This window comes from Pristis pectinata, chromosome 12, assembly GCF_009764475.1.
Source record: "Pristis pectinata isolate sPriPec2 chromosome 12, sPriPec2.1.pri, whole genome shotgun sequence".
In the NCBI taxonomy this organism is placed as follows: Eukaryota; Metazoa; Chordata; class Chondrichthyes; order Rhinopristiformes; family Pristidae; genus Pristis; species Pristis pectinata.
In genome coordinates, this window is record NC_067416.1 from 6,815,582 (window position 1) to 6,838,527 (window position 22,946).

At 42.2% G+C, this 22,946-nt stretch overlaps 1 protein-coding gene across 2 annotated transcripts in view; it reads left to right on the forward strand.

Annotated features, from left to right (window-relative positions):
* The first annotated feature begins 682 nt into the window (after positions 1–682).
* LOC127576650 (metal transporter CNNM2-like) overlaps positions 683–22,946 on the forward strand; it is a 119,485-nt gene continuing 97,221 nt past the window's right edge. The window contains exon 1 of one of the 2 annotated variants that reach the window (XM_052027234.1): positions 683–2,607. In XM_052027234.1, coding sequence (XP_051883194.1) covers positions 1,218–2,607 — 1,390 coding nt within the window. In that variant the 5' untranslated portion in view covers positions 683–1,217. The remainder of the gene's footprint in view (positions 2,608–22,946) is intronic. The other variant, XM_052027232.1, reaches the window with a different exon arrangement.

Sequence of the window (22,946 nt, forward strand, 5' to 3'; positions counted from 1 at the left end):
ATGCAGAAATATATTCAGTAAGGAAAATTTTATGGACCTATGGAGAAGGGGTGTGGATGGGAGAGTCAGGTAGACAGCCCGTGCACACACCATATGCCTGTTCTTTAACCATTCCATAATTTTATTGGTATTGGTATATTATTGTCACTTGTACCAAGGTACAGTGAAAAACTTGTCCTGCATACCGATCGTACAGGTCAATTCATTACACAGTGCAGTTACATGGAGTAGTACAGAGTGCAGTACAGGTGATTAAAAACAATTATCAATATAAAAGACAAATTAAAATAAAAATTTGAATGCAAAACGCTGCAAAAATAAACTGAAAATGCTGCAGGAGTTTTTCCAAGATTTTCTGTTTGACTTGATTCAAAAAGGAATTTTTTTTACAACCCTTTAACTTTGTTGAAAGACTAAGTTACGCTGCATTGCTTTATTTTCGGACGTTGCCTGTTCAAAGCAGCGCGAAGGACGAAGATCGCCCGGGGTCCGCTCCCGCCGACCCGACGGCTCCGCACCCACGGCCACACTGACGTCCACTGCCACCAACCCCAGACCCGTGCAACCAATCGCGCACGTCCGAAAGGAAAACACGCGCCGATTGGCTCCAGTCGACAAGCTCCGCCCGAAATCCCCATCTCTGATTGGTCGCTTCCATATTTGCGCGGGGAGAGGGCGTAACCCGCATCAACGCGCCCGGCGGACGGAGCCAATCGGGACTCGAGCTCGGAAGGAAGGGGCGGGGCGGGGGTGGATGGCGATTTCAACCCCAAGCTTCGGGTGGGCGGGGATCCCACGTGCGCCTGCTGATTGACCGCTATCCAGGAACGGCCCGCCCTCCCTTCCCCATTGGCCCGTCTGCCGCGTCTCTCCCCACACCCCCGTAAGCCGCGAGTGGCTGCCGCGGGCTGTCCGTCAAAGCCGGAGGTGGGCGGGGCGGCGACGGTTGGCCGGAGCTCGCGGCGGAGCTGGGTGCGAATTTTGAGTCAGAGCGCGAGGTGGTTGGTGGCGGGAGCGGCGGGAGGAGGAGGGGGGGACCGATGGGCCGGCCAGGAAAATAGCCGTTAACACTACAAAAGGCGTGTTATGCCGACGCAAAGAGAAGGGGAAATGTTCAGAGAGGGATGAAAGACACTGATTATTAGATGTGACCCCCCCTCCCTCCCCACAAACAACTATCACTTACACTCGCTGAGGGGGGCAGCGCCTCCATTTCCATGACAAACATGGCGGCCGGCAGCGGCGGCCGTGTCGGCTTCTTCCTGGGCGCCTGCTGCTGCTGCCTGCTGCTGCGGGGCTGCCAGGCGACGGCGGAGGGGGAGGAGGCCGGCACGGTCATCATCGGCCTGCGGCTGGAGGACACGGACGACGTGACGAGCATGGGAGGAGGCGTGGTGCGGGTGAGCGAGCGCACCCGGGTCCGGCTGCGGCTCTACGGCCGCCACATCGACAACAGCACCTGGAGCCGCATCGGCTTCACCGAGCACCGGCGCACGGCGGCCGACCGCGCCTTCGACCCGTGCGGCGTGCGCACCTCGGACATCGTGGTGCTGCCCGGCGTGGCGGTCAGCCGCCGCAGCACCGGGGTCATCGAGATGGAGATCAAGCCGCTCCGCAAGACGGAGAAGACCAAAGCCTATTACCTGTGCACGGCGGCGGGCCGGGCGCCAGAACCGGCCGACTGGCTCTACCACGACGCCGAAGACACCATGGTGGTGGTGGTGGAGGAGAGGAAGTTCCTGCTGCCTTTCTGGCTGCAGGTCATCTTCATCTCGGTGCTGCTGTGCCTGTCGGGCATGTTCAGCGGCCTCAACCTGGGCCTGATGGCGCTCGACCCCATGGAGCTGCGCATCGTGCAGAACTGCGGCACCGACAAGGAGAAGAACTACGCCAAGCGCATCGAGCCGGTGCGGCGTCAGGGCAACTACCTGCTGTGCTCGCTGCTGCTGGGCAACGTGCTGGTCAACACCACCCTCACCATCCTGCTGGACGATATCGCCGGCTCGGGTGTGGTGGCCGTGGCCGTCTCCACCGTGGGCATCGTCATCTTCGGCGAGATCGTGCCGCAGGCCATCTGCTCCCGGCACGGCCTGGCCGTGGGAGCCAACACCATCGCCCTCACCAAGTTCTTCATGCTGCTCACCTTCCCCGCCTCGTACCCGGTCAGCCGGCTGCTCGACGTGATCCTGGGTCAGGAGATCGGCACCGTGTATAACCGCGAGAAGCTGCTGGAGATGCTGCGGGTCACCGACCCTTACAACGACCTGGTCAAGGAGGAGCTCAACATCATTCAGGGCGCGCTGGAGCTCAGGACTAAGACGGTGGAGGACGTGATGACCCCTCTGCGGGACTGCTTCATGATCGCTTGCGAGGCGATCTTGGATTTCAACACCATGTCCGAGATCATGGAGAGCGGTTACACCAGGATCCCCGTCTACGAGGGCGAGCGATCAAACATCGTCGACCTGCTCTTTGTCAAGGACTTGGCCTTCGTGGACCCCGATGACTGCACACCTTTGAAGACCATCACCAAATTTTACAACCACCCCTTGCATTTTGTTTTTAACGACACCAAGTTGGATGCGATGCTGGAAGAATTTAAAAAAGGTGGGATAATGACGATCGTGGTTTATTTTCGGTCAAATCGTCACTCTTGTACACTTTTCTTTCAGGTATATTGTCAACCCTGCGCTACATCTGCTGTATGCCACAGTTCTTCACGCCGTAAAGTATATAGGTTACCTTAGTGTTTATCAGTTGCACATGCATACGCAGGATGTTACCTGTAATGTTTTGTGGGCCCTCTTCCCTTTTCCCTGATGCGCAGTTAAACGCTACCATTAGATTCATAAAGTTGCTTCATATTTGAGTTAAGATTGTGTTGAAGATCGATATAAAAAGGATTGAGTCTAAAGCTTCCAGAATGCTTTTGATCTCCATTTTTTGCTATAGCTTTAAGATGAGGTTTCCTAAACCTGCAGCACCATAGTTCATCAAAGTATGTAGTCTGCTTTTAAATCTTATACAGCTATCCATTTCTCTGGCAGCTTTTAAAATTTATTAATCCCATGGCTGTCAGTTTGCACGCGGAATTATCAGGATGTGACTGGAGTCTACCCACTGGCAACTGGCCATGCCATCTGTCAACATTTTATAAACCAAGACTGCTTTAAAATTCAATTCTCTAGATATAGTGAGAATGTATCGGTCAGTTTTGTTGCATCAGCTAGGTTAATTCTAAAACTTGCTGCCAAGCTTATTCAACTTCATTTAGCAAGTAGCCTTTACATGATTTCAAAATCTTAGTGATCTGTAACAAAAAAGTTATGAATGATGGATCTGTCAGCAGATTTTTTTTTGCTGATTGCAATTCATGTATGGTGGAAATATCCAGGTTGCAGTCAAATTCCATTTCCAGATGCCGAAAATGCGTCAGAATACTCATTGCCTTTAGGGTGGGAGGAATGAGGTGTACAAGTGTAATTGCTAAAGTTTAATTGCTGACTGTCATTGCATTGAAATTTGTATCTATCAGCTCTCTCTCAATCGGAATTGGAAGTATGTTAGGCCAGCATTTTGGTGACTTGAGCTGAGGCATGAGTTGGTGCATTAGTGAAAGGAAACTGAATTTGAAATGTCAGTTCCTCCCTTGCTGAAATGGATGGAGAAAATAAAAAAAATAATTTCCACCTTAGTGCTTGTTGGCTCGCTTTTGTGAGGGGCACATTATTGAAATATTGAAATTATTGGACAAAACTTCAGACTTGCAACAAGGATCAGCTACTAGTTTTATTCAGTGGCCGTGGCCAAAAAATGCAGTTTTGCAGCATTCTTTAGAAGAAAGTGCATAAATGTTCCCTTGTAATTTTGTGAAGTTTAACCCATTTCTTTGAAATAGTTTTTATTTGTTAAATCTTTTCCCTATTTCTGCATGATACAGCAGACTTTCCATCTTTCCACCTATATTTTAAGGATTCTTATGGGTTATATAAAGCTTAGAGTGATATTATTGATCCCACAATACTTACAAATGCACACCTACATTGGAGCTCTTCAGTAGATGCGTAGGATTAAAGAGCACAATACATAATTAAGGTCAAGGATTTTTCTTGCTTAGGTCAAGTGTGGGGCAGTGGGTGGAATTTGGTTTCTAGTAATGTTTTGGCTTTGAGCTGTTGGGATCTCCTTGCCTATTGGCTCCAGACCAGTAAGGGGTGGGGAAATTTTGTGGAGGGAGCAACGCCAGCAAGTTATATCCTCGGAAGGATGCCCAGTGCCTCTCCAACTGTGGACGGAGGTCGCGTTTCACCAGCTTTGACTGGCATGTGACCCATAAGTGTGTTATGGGGGTGGATTGACAGTGGCACAGCAGTTGGTCATCTTGCTAGCTGTAATCATTCGTGAGTTGAGCTAGATTGTACTTTCTGTTAAGTGTCAGTTTTTGATGCCGCAGAAGCAGCCCAATGTGCACTGGAAGTATTTAGTGAGATGTGGGAAATGTTGCTGGTCCTTAATCAAAGGAGAAAATCCTTATGATTTGAGAAGTAATGAGAAAGGATACATGCATTTTGCCCAGCTCATTGCAACATATGTTATGTTGGGCTTTGACTTAGTAAGTCTGGGTCAGTCTTTACTGCTGGAGTAAGGGGCAGGTATGCACATTCCACTGATCAACTGCCTGAAAGTCTAAATCCAGCCCCAAATATTTTTGTATGGGAACATTTGTAGTCTAGCACTATCCAAATTTGTTTACTCAGGATGTCAGTAGTGAGTTTGTTCCCATTCCTTTTACTGCATAAAATAACTGTATTCCTCTGAGTATGCACACTTATTGTTACAGAAATTTAGAATTCAGATCACGGGAGCAAATATTAATATTTTGGCCTGATTAGAAGGTGACCTTGTTAAAAGCATTGCCATTGGTTTTCACTGAGAAAGAAAGTCAAAACTATTTTTATCTTCTATATACATACAAGACTAAAAAAGTTGACTTTGAAATGTGCATTTCATGATCCCAGCAAAACTAAAAAATCGTGGATTCAAATTGCTAATCAGCTCCAACATTGCAGCACTTCGGAGATTTAATCATTGTAATTACTGTTAGAAATGCTGGAGTTGATTTCTGCACAGCCCACAAGTAGCAAGGAGATAAACGACCAAAAACATGTTTTTTAATTATTTTGTTTGAGGAATACCATATTGAACAGCATTTTGGAGAGAACTTTCCTTTTCCTACATCCAACTGAGAGAGCAGTTTGTGCCTCGGTTTAACGTTAAAAGTTGTCACCTCAGTGCAGTGTAGCATGCCTTCAGTACTGTTCTGAAGTGTCAGCCAAGATTGTGTCCAGATCACCAGATTGTAACTTGATTTTGGAGGCAAGAGTCCACCAGCGTGCTAACATTGTTTTAAGAGGGAGACATGCATTTTACTTAGGCTTATTTCTTCAGTGTCTAAGGATTAGTATTTTATTAAATATGTTTGCTGTAGCAAAGCACCCCTTAAGTAGTTGTCTAATACTCATTTTCTGAAATCTTTAGCTATTCTTGGAAGCTAAATTTGGCATTTTTCTTTGTACAAAATTTGGTAACTTCTTATTGGTTGCAGCTGGCGAGGTATACTAGTTTGTAAGATGCTAGCATTTTGAATTCTGACTCTTGACATTATTTGTTCTTACAATAACAATGATGATTTTGCTTCTTGGGGAATTACATAGCTCCTTTAAATCATGTATATGGCTCATTGTAAAAAGATTAAGCAAAGGCTAAGTCTTTAAGTACTTTAACTCTACTTTGAATATTTTTTATTATTTTTTCTCTATTAATTTGTCTGCTAGATCATTCTTGAACTCTACCTTGTGCATGGCTAGAGCAGCTTTATAAAGTAAATTCAAGGTTCGTAAACCTCTGTGCAGCCTTTTTGGAGAGAAAGTTTTTCTCAAAGATGCCTCCACTGAATTTTGTATCAAGTTCAGAATGGGGTAATCTGGACCATTGTTTGATCTGCCACTTATGCATATAGTGGCCACTTTGCCCATGTATCATTTGAGATCCTGTTTAAAACTGTCCACGTTCATCAAAGAATTGAAACCCAGCAAAACTTGCCTTTTGGGTCTTGAATTAGTTCCTTGTTCCAGTCAGTGTTGCCAAATCCAGGCTTTATTCCATTCATTCATGCTGTGGAAATTGCGAGGCACAAGTTGTAGGACCAGAAAAGTATCCTTGAAACAGTAACAAATTATGGGAGGAGGAGACGTGTCAGTGAGAAGGCAGACTGCAAATGCTGCAATCTGGAACAAAAACAGAACACTGGAAGAACTCAGCAGGTTAATCAGCATCTGTGGAGGCAAAAGGTGTAAGTTGACATTTTGGGTTGAGAACCTGCATCAGGAATGAGAAGGAACAGAAAAGATTGCCACTGTATAGTAGTATGAAGGGGGATGGGATAGAGGCTGGTGGGTGATAGGTGGAGCCGGGGGGGAGTGGATGATGGGTAGGTGGAACCAGGTGGATGGAAGATACGGGAGAGATGAAGCAAATGAGTGAAACAGGTGAGTGTGTGTGGGATGAGAGCACTGGGGTTGGGTTACCTGGAATGGGAAAATTCTATATTTATAGCATTGGTTTGTAAGCTATCCAAGCAGAATATGAGATGTTATTCTTCCAATTTGCATTTGGCCTCTCCATAACAATGTTTCACCTGCACTTCTTCCAATCTAGTCTGCTGTATTCAGTGCTCACAATGTGGCCTTCTCTGCATTCGTGAAACCAACTGTAGACCAGGTAACCATATTATGGATTTTATTGCTGTCATTTTAACTCTCCTAATCACTCCCACACTGACATGTCTGTCCATTGCTATGAAGAGGCCAAATGCAAATTATGAGACATACCATGTTTTGTGTGGGTAATTTACAACCCAATGGTAAGAATATTGAATTTTTCCATTTTCAGGTATCCACACCCCCAGTGTTCTCCTCCCACACACACTAACTTGTCCACCTAGTCCACTTGTCCATTAACTTCTCCCTTTGTACATCTGTTCCCCCTGCAATACCTCCCTCCCCTAAACCTGGTTCCATCTGCCCATCATCCCCTCCCAATCTGGTTCCAGTAATCACCTACCAACCTCTATCCTACTGCCCTTTGTATTGCATTTGCCAGCAATCTTTGTTTTCTCTCAGTTCTGATGCAGGGCTTTGACCTGAAATGTCAACTAACATCTTTTGCCTCCACGGATATTGATTGACCTGCTGAGTTCTTCCAGTGTTCTGTTTTTATTCTGGTGTCAGAGGATCCCGATAGGTTGATGTAGATTATAGATGGTTTATTCAGTCTGTCTCATAGCATCTTGACATTTATATCCTTCAGAATTAAGTTCCTTTCATTACCCATTTTAAATTAACCTTTAATTAAAATTGTGTTTTCCATTTTTTTTGCAACTTATTGTACGTTCCTTGTTGTAGGTTGGTCTTATTGTATGTGTTCTGTCATTTTCCCAGTATTCTTATATTTGGCCTATGCTGTCTTGCCTATGCTTCTCTGTTCATACATCACTTAACAGGCACAATAATCAATCACTGTATTCTGATCATGGCCTGACTAGTACAACATGATTCCATCGGAAGTGTTTCTTTGATTGTGGAAAATGCTCAAATCCTTTCAGTACAAAAATTGCACATTTCTTAAATTAATGCTTTTTTTCCCCCCATTTGTTTTCCCCTTTTTTTGACTGGTGTTTTCTATAGGTGCCTCGGATAATGAGGATATCCATTCATTAATCTTGTATACAAATTGTTTGGACTTCATGATTCCCACACTTAAGAAGTTTGTCGATGATATCAAAATTGGTCACGTAGTTCATGGGAAGAAAGTTTCTAGGTTGTAGAAAGATATCAGTGGACTTATTAGATGGGTACAAAAATGGTAAATGGAATTCAGTTCCAAGGGGTGTGATGTAATACGTTTGGAGGCAGACTTAGGCAAGGGAATGGTGGGAATCTGAGAAATGTAGAAGAACAAAGGGATCTTGGAATGCATGTTAATAGATCCCTGAAAAAGGTAGCAGGTCAGGCAGATAAGGTAATGAGGAAAGTGTATGGGATACTTGCTTTTATTGACCATGACTAGAGTACAGAAGCGGGTAGGTCGTATTTGTACTTCATAAAATGGCTCATAGCTGGAGCATTGCTTTCAGATATGATGGCAAGAAAGGGTTTAGAGAAGATTTCTAAAGATTTTGACAGGACTGAAAAATTATAGTAGACTGGCTAGCCAATATTGTTTTCTTAAGAATAGATTGACGGGAGATTTTAATTGCTGTCTATTAGATATTGACAGATCTAGAGAAGGTTAACAGGAATGAATCTATTTTCCATAGTACAACAGGGGGCATAGATTTAAGTTGATATGTAGAAGGGTGATAGAGGCAGATATCATCATCACTTTTTAAAAAAAATCTAGGTGCACTTTGTAGATGGGTGAAGGTGTTGAAATTGATAGATAAAAATTAAGTGCCATGTAATGTTTTTTAAGTAAGCTCAGTTGGTGTGCCTGTGTAAACTTTGTTAAAGATCTTACCCATGTTTACAAATCTAGCTGAAAATATTAGGAAATAGTAAGTTTTGTAATGGTTGTTGAGTACTGTGATCTGGTCATATTTCCAATTATTTAATGTCCTCTAACACTGGCAAGGAAAGTCATTACTTTCGGCATTTACATTTCCAAAATGAAACAGATCAGACAAAAGGATGCTGGGATTTTGTTACTGTAAGTACCATAGCATATTAAAGGTTTACTTGACTGCCACTCCAAAGATGATCAGATTGATTAATGGACTCTGCCTATGTCTCCAGTAAAACTGATTTTAGTTCAGAATTTTTCAGTCATGGTGATAATTAAAATTGTTCAGTAAATAAAAGTAGAAGCGAAGAGATCTGGACGTCCAAGTAACATCTTCATCTATTATTCAGTCGATAACTCATTTTATATATAATGTAGATTTATCTTGTTATTTGATGCAAAACCACAATAAGGGGAAACATAAGGAGGATGTGAAGCACTTTAGCCAAATAACCGAACTGTTCCTTAAAACTGGTGTCAACCTATATTTGGACATGCTTGGAGCCATTCAAAAATAGTAAATAAAAGTTAGATACAAAGAAGATTATATCAAAGCAGAGTCGTGTGAATAAATGGGTCACTTGAAATAGTGATACTTATAACTGGTTCAAATTCTGAATCTAATGAGGATGAATTTAAGCTGTGTCCCAGTTATGTCAGTTATGAAGATGCTTGCATAGAGAAGCACTGAGGGGTGGAGTGGAGAGGGAGGGGAGGAAGCGTGTAGAGAGATGGAAATAAGTGCTGATGAGGGATTTTAAACATAAGGACAAGAAATTTAGGTGGTCTTGGGATTGCCATCTCTAATGCAGGAAAGTGAAGATTGAAATTATAAGGATGACAGATGATTGTACAGGATAGAACAAGTAGCAGTGTTAATGTTGGGCTGAAGTTTTTGTAAGGAGTGGAGAATGGAAGCTGCAGGAGGTAAATATTAGCATATCTGAGCCTGTAAGTGGCAATGTATTTGAAGGGTTCAAAGCAAGGAGGAAATGTTTACCATATCACAAGGGTGGATCTGGGTAATCTTCATTATTGGAGAAGATGTGAAATTTAGAAGGTGCTCTCCAGACGAAATGGAATCTAGAGATTGCAGGTAATTGGGTTCATCCTGAGGCAGCAGCTACAGAGGTGTTCTTGGCAAGCAAGCAGCAGGGTCTTCAAGATGGTGGTTTAAGTCTTCCCATATGTTGAGAAACTGTTGGCTTATCTGAAGTTGAATGTTTGCCATATTTACCACATTTGTTTCTGACATAGAAGGAGGTCATTTTGGCCCATTGTGAATACGTCAGCACACAGCAATCCTATTCCCCACTAAATTTCCCCACCTATTCTCCCCACATTCCCATCATCTCTTCCCCCCCCCCCCCCCCCCCCCCCAGATTCTACCATTCACCGAATGGTAGCAATAAATGGAAGTTCTTGTTGTGGATTAGACATGTTTCATTGCTATGGGAGAGACAGGAACCAAATAGAAGTTTTTCAAACATGGGGGAAAGATAGGTACATATTTAGAAAGTGTTTACGGACTTTTGAGACATCAAGGCAATTAATTTAAGGTGGTTGGTCTAAAAAAAAGTCTTAAGGATTGGTCTAGGGAGGCTGGCTCTTCTGAGGAGTGGTGGTTTTAAAAGTAATTAACGAGCTATCTCAGCTGGCACAAGTGATGTTTGTTTATTTAAAAAGTTTTACTCCAGTAATTACTAACTTTGTCAGTTAATAGCAACAGATAAACTTGCGAGCATGTGGTGCATGATAACTTCTTAACTAGAAACATTTAATAAACTTAAATTGGCTAATTCTTGTGGTGTTTACTTTTGGTTTGTATACCAAGTTTTTTAGTTTGTTGTAGAACATAGTTTAATTTAATGCACATAGTAATATGATTTAGCCTACCTTTCTGTTATCACACTTAATTACACAATAATTAAGTGTACATTGTTTTCTGAAGTGGTGGTTTATCATGCAAAATTGAATTTTCCCCCTCAAATGCTAATGTTAAAGATAGGCCTTAATTTCATGCCAAAAACACCCAAATATGCATTATTTTCTTTCAAATTATGTGCATATTAGAGAAACTCCCTGCTGTCATTTGAATTGTGCCATGTGGTTGGTCTTTTCCAGCTAAACAATCGAGTGGGCTCACTGTAAATTGTCTAGTTCAAAGGCAATTGTAAATCCAGTAATGTGTTGAAGTATGAGCTCACTTGTACTCTCAAGTATTTGGAGTGGCTCTTATAAAATTCTGACTTGGAGTTGAGTGTGGTATTGCTTAGGCATGGCTAGGAAGCAAAATGCTGTATTGGATAAATGTTGGTACAAAAGAAAAGATCAATAAATTAAGCATTGAACCAAAGTAATATAGGAATACATCATTTTAACAAAGTAAAACGTTTGGAACAAAACGTAAGGAAATCTGAGACTTGGATATTTATACTATGTTTCACTAGCTCAGGATATTCCATTGAAAGACTTTGCAATGTGAACACAATTGTAATGTGGAAAATCCATCAAATTAAATTGGTAAATTAAAATTGTGTATTATTGTCACACGTACTGAGGTACAGTGGAAAATCTTTGTTTTGCATGCCAATGGTACAAATCATTTCATTACAAAAGTGCACTGAGGTAGTACAAAGGAAAAGCGATAAGAGAATGCAGAATAAAGTGTTACAGTTACAGAGAAAGTACAGACAGACAATAAGATGCAAAGCAATAACAAAGTAGATTGTGAGGTCAAGAGTCCATGTTATCGTACTACAGAACCATTAGATAGTCTTATAACAGCGGAATAGAAGCTGTCATTGAGCCTGGTGGTATGTGCTTTCAGGCTTTTGTACCTTCTTCCTGATGGGAGGGGGTAGAAGAGAGAATGTCCGGGGTGGCTGAGGTCTTTGATTACGTTGGCTGCTTTACTGAGGCAGCCAGAAGTGTAGACAGAGTCCATGGAGTCTCTTCATTTTCTTGCATTCACAGGCAGAGCAGTTGCCATACCAAGCCATGATGCATCTGGATAGGATGCTTTCTACGGTGCATCAATTAAAAATTAGTGAGGGTCAAAGGGTACGTGCCAAATTTCGTTAGCCTCCTGAGGAAGTAGAGGAGCTGGTGAGCTTTCTTGTCTGTGGCATCTGCGTGGTTGGACCAGGTCAGGCTGTTGGTGATGTTCACTCTTAGGAATTTGAAGCTTTCAACCCTCTTGGCCTTGGCGTGGTTGGACCAGGTCAGGCTGTTGGTGATGTTCACTCTTAGGAATTTGAAGCTTTCAACCCTCTTGGCCTTGGCACAGTTGGTTTTAACAGGAGCATGTGCACAGTCCCTCTTCCTGGAGTCAACGACCAGCTCATTTGTTTTGCTGACATTGAGGGAAAGGTTGCGTCATGACACCATGCCACTAGATGCTCCATCTCCATCCTGTACTCCGACTCATCATTATTTGAGAATCTGCCCACTATGGTGGTGTCATCTGCAAACTTGTAGATGGAGTTAGAGCAGAATCTGGTCACACAGTCATGAGTGTATAGGGAGTAGGGTAGGGGGCTGAGGAAGCTGCCTTGTGGGGCACCAGTGTCAAACTAAACTACAGTTGTGAATACCATGGCAAGTACAATTGCAGTTGGGATTGGTGTCATCTTTGGTACACCAGTTTAATTATGAAGTTGACAGCAATACCAAAAGGGTGCAACTTGTACTAATGTAACAGTTGAGATAAATTAATCTGTTACACAAGGTGACTTTTTTTTTGTGTAGATTAACATGGTTGTGTAAAGAGTTCAATGAACAGTACAGAGTGCAACAGTTGAGTTGTCTATTCACAAATTGGAATTTAAATTACACTCTAACCTAAACAAATAAGTATACTGTATGCATACTTGTTTGTTTCTCCACTTCAATCTGAACTCTGTAGCATAATGTCCATAACTTTGCAAATTCTATTATAAACTGTGGGATCCAAGTAAAATCTGAGTGTTTTTTTTCTTACTTGTTTAGAAAAGGTAATATACTATTTGGATTTATAATAAATTAGGTCTATCTGGATATACAGTTTTACATTTTCAGTTACTGATGAAGAGCATGAGGGTTTGAAGTACAAAAATATTTAAAAATAGAAGTTTTGTGTTTTAGCATTAAGTTCAATCCCAACTATTGATCGTCTTAATAAATTTGATGTTTCATTAGTCCTTTTGTGAATTTGCAGTTGTGCATCAGTGTGTACATTTGGTCTTCAGGATTATCATTTCATGAAGAAACTCATCTGAAAAGCATCATTGAACATTTAAAGTTTTTCGACATAACTTTCTATGAGCTCCATTAATCAAATTTCTGCCTTCTGATTGGCTTCAGAATTCTTTTATCTCAAGTTCTAGTTTTATTATGCTTATTATCTTAGTGGACAGAGATAAGGGAATCAGATAGTACCAGCCACAAACTTCTGGTAGATAAAGACATCAATGTTGGTTTTTAATTTTTTTTTGTTTTCGCTTATCCTTCAATTTCCTCACTTATCTACATTATACCACAGAAATGGTCCTAGGTGATCCACGCTAGGGTTTATGCTTCACAAAGGCCTTTTGTAATCCTTTTATATTTAATGTACTCCTTTCTCCAGTGTTTACCCGGGTTCACATTATATGCGTTTATCAGTTTGTCATATCCTTTCTCTGGAGTTTGAGTTCTGTGTTGTAACCATTCTGGTTAAAAAGTGTTCCCTGAACTTGTATGCAAGTACTTTGCACTAGTCTTTAACAAAACAAAATGTGCCACTAGAAACTTAGCAAAGGAAGAAGTAGTTGAGTTCAAGGTGAGTTAGAAATTGATAAGGAGTTGCTAGAAAGACAAGCTGTCTTAAAAATGGATAAATCACCTGATCTAGATGAAATGCATCCTTGGTTTCTGAGGGAATTGAGAGTGGAAATTGCAGAGTTATTGGTCGTAGTCTTCTATACATCTGTTACACCTTGTTCAAAACATATAGCAAGTATAAATCCAGCAACCACAAGCCAGTTTAACTTCAGTGTGGGGAACTTTAGAGAAACTTTTAGAAACAGTTGGGGGGGGGGGGGGGGAAATGTATTACTTGGATAAGTGTGAATTGATTAGGGAAAGCCTACACGGATTTGTTGAAGTAAATTATATTTAACTAGGGGCTTTGTGATGAAGTAAGAGAGCATCAGTGAGGAAAAATAAAAAAACTGCAATGAAAACAAAGTGCTGGAACTGCTGGGTAGTTCAGCAGAAGCAATATAAAGAGAAACAGAGTTAATGTTTCAGGCAAACAATGTTCTGATGAAGGATCACTGACCTGAAAGTTAACTTTTTTTCCTCCATAAATGTTGCCTGACCTGCTGAGTATTTCTACCACTTCCTGTTTTATGTCAGTGAGGGAAATGCATTTAATGTGGTTTATATGGGCTTTATAAATGCTTTTGAATGGCTTGTACAATGGGATTATTGGAAAGGTTAAAGCCTATGGCATTGAAAAAACAGTAGGTTTAATATATTAGCTAAACGAGAGCAAACTGGGATTGGCAGTGTAGAGTTAGAGGGAAGTCTATGGTGGTGTTCCCCATGTATCGCTTTCATGACTATTTCTGATGTATATTAATGACTGGACTTGGATGTTCAGGGCATAATTTCCAAATTCCAAGTAACCTAAACAGTTTACAAGTCAGAAATGCGGCTGCGAACCAAATTCCCACACAGCAGATAATGCCTGCAACCCCGCAACAGCCAGCAAATCCATCCTGCTGATCTCCCAAAATGCTTGTTCGTAGGTACAGGCAGTACATAAGTTGGGCGTTTGTAAGCTCAGGAGGATGTGTATTATTAAATTGACTTGTGTTAGGAATTGAAATTTACTTGCATAAAAGTTGTAGAATTTTAAGATTATTTTAAGAATTTACCCTTCAATTCCAGGATGGAACTTCAATATATTGCTATTTTTATAGTCCAAGCAGTTTTTGTGACTATCCATAAACTTGTGACAGCCAGAACTGCTGGTTACCAAACCGTGCCATGTCTAAGAATTGTGATCTGCTGTTCAGTACCAATTTAATATTGCGCAAAATGGCAGTTTGTATCTCCTGATAGGAACATAAAATTTGTGAGTTGAGGCAGCAAATGTTCCTGGCCAAAGGGAAGTGGTAGTTTAATTATTTTTGAATTTAGGTCACTTTTTGATCCTTGCCAAATTCCATATTATAGACATATTTTAAAGCCACCACATTCATTTCTCAGGGCAAGTGTACTTGTAACAGTCTACATATTGGAGCAGAAAAGTATGGAAATACAAGTCCAAGAAAATTCTTACCTTGGCAGGATGCTTTTGTGTTGATCTATTTTTATCTAATGTGGTAGGTGGAGTTTCTGAACATTTAAATAGTGTCCATGTTTTTCCCTACTTTTCGATCACCTGGAACCATTGTCGTGATCTCTTGGTAATAAAAATGCTTGTTCCCTTCCACTGAATTATAGTCATATAAATGTGGCGTAGAAGAAATCACTTGGCTCATCTTGTTCAGTCTAACCAAAAATGAGCAATTTAGGTTACTCCCAAATCCCACTTCTAGGCATATCCTGGGTAGCAGCTGTCCCTTGGAATTAAGGATGATGTCTGTCAGACCTGAGTTCTTTCAGTGAATGAGGAGCATAAGTTTTCACCAGTAGGGTGTTGTTTGGGTCAATGGAGTTTGCAGCTCTGGGATAGTCTCCTTCTCCTGTCATTGCTGTTCTGCTAAGGTGTCATGTCAAAATAGCATATACCTTGATGAATCAGATGCCACCATCCCAGGTATCTAGTTCGTTCTAGTAATTTGGTGTTGATTCCTGCTTGAAGGTAGCCTTGAATACGTCTTTGTATCCTCTATTTTGATCACCTCTTGAATGTTGGCCAATGGAGAGCTGGGAGAATAGAACCTGATGAGGGAAATGGTTCTCAGGCATCTAGACGCAATGGCCTATCTATTAGAGCTTATTCCCCAAGAGAAAGGCTTCGCTGCTGGTGGATGCAGCTTCGTGTTAGATATTCGCGTAGTCTGGTGGTCATTCCATCTGAACCCTAGTATTTGATGGAAGCACTGCTGGTGAAGCCCTCGAGTATTAATTTGGTGTGGATTGATGGTTCAGGTTTTGCTGCATCTGGCTCACTGATTTTTAGGTTCGATCTCGTGGATCGCCAAGTACATCTTAGAATCATGGATGGAATCATGTATCACAAGAATGGGCCCTTTCAGACCACCTTATTGGTGCCCACTGTGATGCCTATTTATGCTAATCCCATTTGCCTGCATTGGGCCCATATCCCTGTATGCCTTTTCAAGTACCTGACTGAATGTCTTTTTAAATGTTATAATTATATCTGCTTCTGCCACCTCCTCTGTCAGTTTGTTCCAGTTAACCACCACCTTCTGTGTGTGGGGGAAAAGCTTGCTTCTCAGATATCCTTTAGACTCCTCCCCTCTCAACTTAAACCATGCACTCTAGTTCTAGACTCCTCTGCCCCTGGAAGAAGAGTCTATCTATCCTACTAATGCTCATAATTTATAAACCTTCTATAAGGTCACCCCTCAGCTTGAAGGGTGACCTTATTCCATCTCTGCTTATAAGTAAAGCCCTTCATTCCCAGCAACATCTTGGAGAATCTCTTCTGCACCCTCTCTATTGTCACCATGTCCTTCCTATACTGTGTAATCTTCCTTGGGATATTGTGGGATGACTTTGATATAGTGGGTGTGTTTGAGGAGGAGTTCAGAATGTTGCTTCCAGGGCTGATGGATGGTCTCATCTTTGAGGAGCAGGGAGCCATCCAGTGTATCCAAGATGCAGAGAGTGTGCAATATTTTGCAGAGTGCAAGGGATATTTAACTGGCCTGAGAGAGGTTGATGGATGACCTTGGCAATGTTCAAGGGCGGGTCAAATCACTTTTACTATCCTGTGTCTTTCTTTGATAGAAGGGGTCTGTAGGCGATCTTAGTAGCTGAAAGAAGTTATGCTTGTCTGCATAACCCTGGATCTGTATCCACCGGTTGTTTTTCATATTAATGATTGTCACTCTTTAGCTGCTGGTATACTGCCATCAATCGTCTGTTTTGTGCTTGACTTTCCCAGCTGATAAACGCTGCAAAATTTTGCTCATAGAGATCATGAATTTGAGCACCACTGGTTGCGATGTAAACTAGCAGTCTGGCTGCAAACTCTTGGAATTGCTCCCAGTGTGCCTGGATGGAGATGTCATCAGTGATAGGAAGTCACTACAGTCAACCATGGTTCTGACAAACTGTTCCCACTGTTCTGGATCCTTTAGAGCTGCAACATTTAGTTGGCTCTGGGCATTGTCCTGGATCTTCCAGCAAATTGGTGCCAGGCATATGTTCATTCTGAGCCTACAAGGTAGTCTATCCAGCATTCTTTGGATTTCCTCATGGCCTTCATGATGAGTATGGCACACAAGTCTCTGCCATTGATAGTGATATAATGCAGGAGGTGCAGGCACCGACCTCTCTTGTCTCTACATAGTCTTGAGCCAGTCTTTCTGACTGTCATTGGCAGATGTTTCCCCTTGACATTCTTAGCAATATTTCCATTTCAGATTTCATGGTCATATCCAACCCAGGCACTCTTGTTGTCCCTGGGAATGGAGACAATGATGTTTGAGATTAGGTGTAGAATTTCTCCCTAAGCTCCATCTGAATTTGGAGGTTAGGTTGTATGCACAGTGATGTGTTGGCTTCATCTGAATTGTTGTGGAGGATGATCAGCCTTTTCTTGACATCAAAGGAGAGTTCAGGGACCATGACAGTGATTTTGTTCCTGATGGTGACTGACTGTGCATGAAAAGTTTAGATCTTTGTACGCTGTGTCTCACTAGCGTATTTGATTTTGAAGATAGTTGTGGTCAGTGCATTACCTCACTAGCTCCTGTGCCACAGTGGGAGTTCCTCTTTCTGGCAATTGTTTTTTGTGTTATTAATGAGCATCTTCATGTTCCAGGTTCTGATGTTTTAGTAATGATGATCCTGCTGCTGATTTTTTTTTTCCTGCAGCCAGGAGAATTGGCACCTTTTTGCAGAGAGACCAATTACATAACTCTTATTAAAGAGACAGCACAGGAATAACAAGCTGAACTCCTGAATTGTCTGCTGCAAAGATCTGTGTTTTTTTTCATATGCTTTTCATTTAGAAAATGCACTTGAGCTAATTAAAGGTATATCAATTGATGGGAAGAATTATTTCTAGTGCACTAGTGTAAAGCTAGTCTACTTATTTCCGTGGACTGTTTCATGGGGCCAATTAAAGTCTGTGAAGCTGGGTTTCAGTTAAATGGTCTAAATGAACCATTGGAATGAATTATACCCATTTCTCAATATATAGTGTGTAGGATTTGAAGTTCACAGAATGTACATAACTGAACCCTCATTAACCTCATTCTTCATTACCATGCCATAGGTTTATTTGTTTTAATATTTTTGCATTGGTTCTGTTTACAACTTTCCACATTTGAAAGAAGACACAAGAGATTCTGCAGATGCTGGAATCTGGAGCAACATGCACAAAATGCTGGAGGAACTCAGCAGGTCAGGCAGCATCTATGGAGGGAAATAAACAGTCGATGTTTCAAGTCGAGACCTTTTATCTGCACTGGAAAGGAAGAGGGCAGAAGCTGGAATGAAAAGGGAGAGGGGAGGACCACAAGCTGGCAGGTGAGAGGTGGGGGAGGGAGGATGACAGGGAGTGGGAGGTGATAGGGAGAAGAGGCAAAGGGCTGAGGAAGAAGTCCGATAGGAGAGGACAATAGACTAAGGAGGTGGGGAACTAGAGCGAAGTGATGGGCAGGTCATGAGGGTGAGGGAGGGGAAAAGAAGGGGCGAGGAGGCCACAGGAATGTAGAAAAACAAAGGGGAAGGGAAGAAAGGGGAAATATAAGGGTGGGGTTACTAGAAGTTAGAAATTGATGTTGATACCGTCAGGTTGGAGACAACCAAGATGGAATATGAGGTGTTGTTCCTGCAACCTGCGTCTGGCCTCAAAGTGGCAGTAGGGGAGGCTGTGGATAGACATGTCAGTAGGGGAATGGGAAGTGGAATTGAAGTGGCTGGCCACTGGGAGATCCTGGCTGTTGCGGCGGACGGAGCAAAGGTGCTTGACGAAGCGGTCGCCCAATCTACGTCGGGCCTCACTGATGTAGAGGCCGCCGCACCAGATGCAATAAATGACATCCACAGATTCGCAGGTGAACTGCTGCCTCACCTGGAAGGACTGTCTACGGCCCTGAATGGTGGTGAGGGAGGAGGTATAAGGGCAGATGTAACATTTTGCACAATTATGGACTGTTCCATGTAGCCGATGAAAAGGCAGGCATAGCTGGGACCCATGTGAGTGCCCATGGCTGCACCTTTGGTTTGGCGAAAGTGGGAGGAGACGAAAGACTCCCTTGTCCACTTGTCCCTCTCCACCAATCACCTTCCTGGCACTTATCCCTGTAACTGTGCAAAGTGTTACACCTGCCCTACCTCACCTCCCTCACCACCATTCAGAGCCCTAGACAGTCCTTCCAGGTGAGGCAACGCTTCAGCTGTGAATCCGAGGATGTAATTTATTGCATCCAGCGCTCCTGGTGTGGCCTCCTCTACATTGGTGAGACCCAACACAAATTGGGCAACTGCTTCGTCAAGCACCTTTGCTCCGTCCGCCGCAGCAGTCAGGATTACCCAATGGCCAGCCATTTCATTTCCACTTCCCACTCCCATACTGACATGTCTATCCACAGCCCGTTCTACTACCACGTTGAGGCCAGATGCAGGCTGGAGGAGCAACACCTCATATTCTGTCTTGGTCGTCTCCAACCTGATGGTATCAACATTGATTTCTCTAACTTCTGGTAACCCCTCCCTTGCCCTCGTGATCTGCCCATCACCTCGCTCTAGTTCACCACCTCCTTCCCTTTATTCCTTGGTCTACTGTCCTCTCCTGTTGGATTTCTTCTTCAGCCCTTCACCTCTTCCACCTCTCAGCTTCTCGCATCATTCCCTTTCATCCCCCCTCCCCCACCCACCTACCTTCCTCCCCCTCACCTGGACTCACCTATCACCTGCCAACTTGTGTTCCTCACCCTTCCTACCATTTTATTCCAGCTTCTGCCCTCTTTCTTTCCAGTCATGATGAAAGGTCTCGACCCGAAAGGTCACTTGTTTATTTCCCTCCGTAGATGCTGCATGACCTGTTGAATTCCTCCAGCATTTTGTGTGTGTTGCTCCACATTTGAAAGAAGCTGGGCTATTTACAAAGGAGAACAATGTTTCATGATCCTTAAACTGATTTGAACCAGTGTGATGGTGTCTTGCATCCTTTCAACAAGTGTTTATTAAGCTTAATTTTGTTTCATTTTATTACCTGGTGTTAATAGATTTTGGTTCAGATTCAGCAGTCTCAAACTGGCACAGGCAAATGAAAGGGTGATGAAGTTGAACAAAATTTATATGCAAACTTTAAGGTTTAGCTTTGTATAGACAATCATTTGAGTCTGGACATAACTCAGTATTGTACACTGTATAGTAAATCAGAATGTCTCCCTTTAATCACTTGAGAATGATTGCCAATGTGCAGTGAATTTCAGCTTATGACAAAAACAGTTAATATAACTTAATGAATGTTGTGTTACATAGCAACTACTTTATTATTTGTGATTCCACAGCTTTTTCAAATAGCAGGGAAATAGAATGTGCTTTATGGTAACTTAAGACTATAAAAACATAGCAACCTATATGTTTATTGAGAAACCAACTAATCTTAAGCAAAATGTTGAAAGTTTGACTTTGCTTCTTAATTCACTGCTGAATAGACATTCTGGTTTACAAATGGATAACTGTCTTATTAAATGCATTTTACGTGGACCTGAAATTTCTCATGTTTAGTACTTGAATTGCAGTATTACACCTTTCAATACTTGGGAAACTTGTTTCTGTTGTCCATCAGATGGCCGGGTGCTTATTTGTGCAACTTGATTTATGCCAGACTTACAGTTGGTCTAAGAAAGTAGTGGTGACAACTGAGACCAATGTAAGTGGAGAGTTGGTTATTATAAGCTTATGAAATCAGTTTGTTTGAAGATTCTAACCATGATACTGGAACTTTTATCTTACCATGGGTGTTTTCCTCCCCATATAAATTTCGGTTTAAACCTGTGGTTTCTTGTGGCCTCCTTTTAGGCAAGGTTGGTTTGGCTTGTCCATTGCAATTGCATTTTATGAAATTACTATAGAGGAAGAGGTGGAATACCAACTTGTTAAAAACGGGTAAATTCAGGCTGCATGGCAGAGTATAGCAGCTCATGAGTTACAATACTACTACACTCTGCCACCCCCAACCAACATCCTCCTGGGTGGGTACAGTTCACACTGGACCTCTCTAATGAGACATTCATTGGATGACTGGACCTCTCCAATGCTGCCATTGGGCATCTTTATGGATATTATCATAAAGATGACTAGATTTGTTCATTGTGCTGCAACTGTTATGTGACTTTCAGTAGATTAGCAGCATTCAACTTTATTTCCTTCCAGGCTGAAACAGAAGATTATTTCTCACATTTGATGGGGACACTTAGAATATCTGAATTTATGTACTTCCGTGTCAACTGCAGGCAGTGGAAAGTGCAACTCAACTATGGCACACTTGACACTGAAAATTCCGACCGAATGACTACTGATATATGTGAAGTTCCAACTTGTTTGTTATACAAAGCAGATCTTGTCATTTGGTAACACAGGATGTTTCAGAGGGCAGATTCTGGGTGATGTCTTCATTGACAAATGACTTCAGTAACAGCATGATACCCATACCACCTTTTGTGAAGGCCAGGCATGAGTCAAAGGTATCTCTAACTCGCATGCCAAAATTCTTCATCTTTTATAAAGAAGTCCTAATCTTCTGAGATCTTTGATTTTAACGTGCATAAACCATGTCATGAATGAAATACACAGTTTATATTAAATGTAACATTTATTTTATGGCCAAGGTGATGGCTGTGTGTGTGGCTGGGATCTGTGGGGAAGTGGGATTGGAGGAAAAAAGGTTTCCTAAGAGCAGATGACAATAGGAATTAAAAATAAGAGGTGTGCAGATTGGTTACAGATTATACAGGGCAGTTGAAAATGGCTTGGTGTACAGGGTATTTGGGAGTTGTGGTCAGTACAGGCAAATGTTAGTGTCTAACTTGGTGAGAAAATTTCTCTGGAAACTGATGCTCTTTTCTTGAAATGGGTGCTGGAAAAGCTAGATGTCCTGTTGATGTATTCTGCCCTGTCATTGGACACAGGTAGCACCCTAGCTGCTATGGTGCTACTTTGGAGATTTGCTATTCTTGCTGTAAAGTGCCAGCGGAAACTGCCAGCACCAGTGCTTGTTTTCAGCTTGTATTGCTGTAGGGTAATATCAAAAGCTGTCAGGAATCCTGGAGCCTACCCAGGAACAGGCCATTTTGGATTTGGTCTTATGTATTGAGGAAGAATTAATAAGGGACCTTGTGCTTAAAGATCCCCCTAAGGGGTAGTGACCACAATATGCTTTGGGTCCCCTTAACTAGAACAAAAAGAGATAATAACATTGGAGGCAGTACAAAGGAGATTCACCAGGCTAATTCCTGGGATAAGAGGGTTGTCCTACCATGAGAGACTAAATAGCTTGGGCCTGTATTCCTTGGAAATTAAAAGAATGAGGGGTGACGTTATTTCAAACATAAGATCCTAAGAAAACTTGATAGGGTAGATGGTGAGATGTCTTCACAAGTGGAAGAGTCTCGAATAAGGGGTCATAACTACAAGATAAGGATCCGTAATTTAAAATGGAGATACATCAAAATTTCTTTTGGTGGGGGTGGGTGCTGAGGGGGAATCTGTGGAATTTTCTGCCTGGCTGGTGGTGGAAACTGGATAACAGAAATATTTAAAGTGGACATGGATAAATATTTAATCAAGGAATAAAGGGATATGGAGAAATGGCACAGAAGAGCAGTTGAGGTGTCACGAACTAGCAACAAAAGAAACACACTGAGCATGATTCAGTGTTAAAAACTATTTTATTAATCACTACTTATGATAATACGTAAAATAAAAGTAAAAATGTTAGTATGTTAGAATTCAAAAATGTTAAACCTCGAACGTTAACCCCAAAACTAAACTCGTCGTGTGTGTGTGTGACAAAGTCCCAAACTCCAAGTTCCGGAATGGTTCTTAAAGTTCAGTTCCGCAAGCATGAGCAAGGGCTTCTTCAACAACCACCGTTGTCAGAAGATAAGACGTAGGTGTAGAGAACATAGGGAGAGTAAATACGA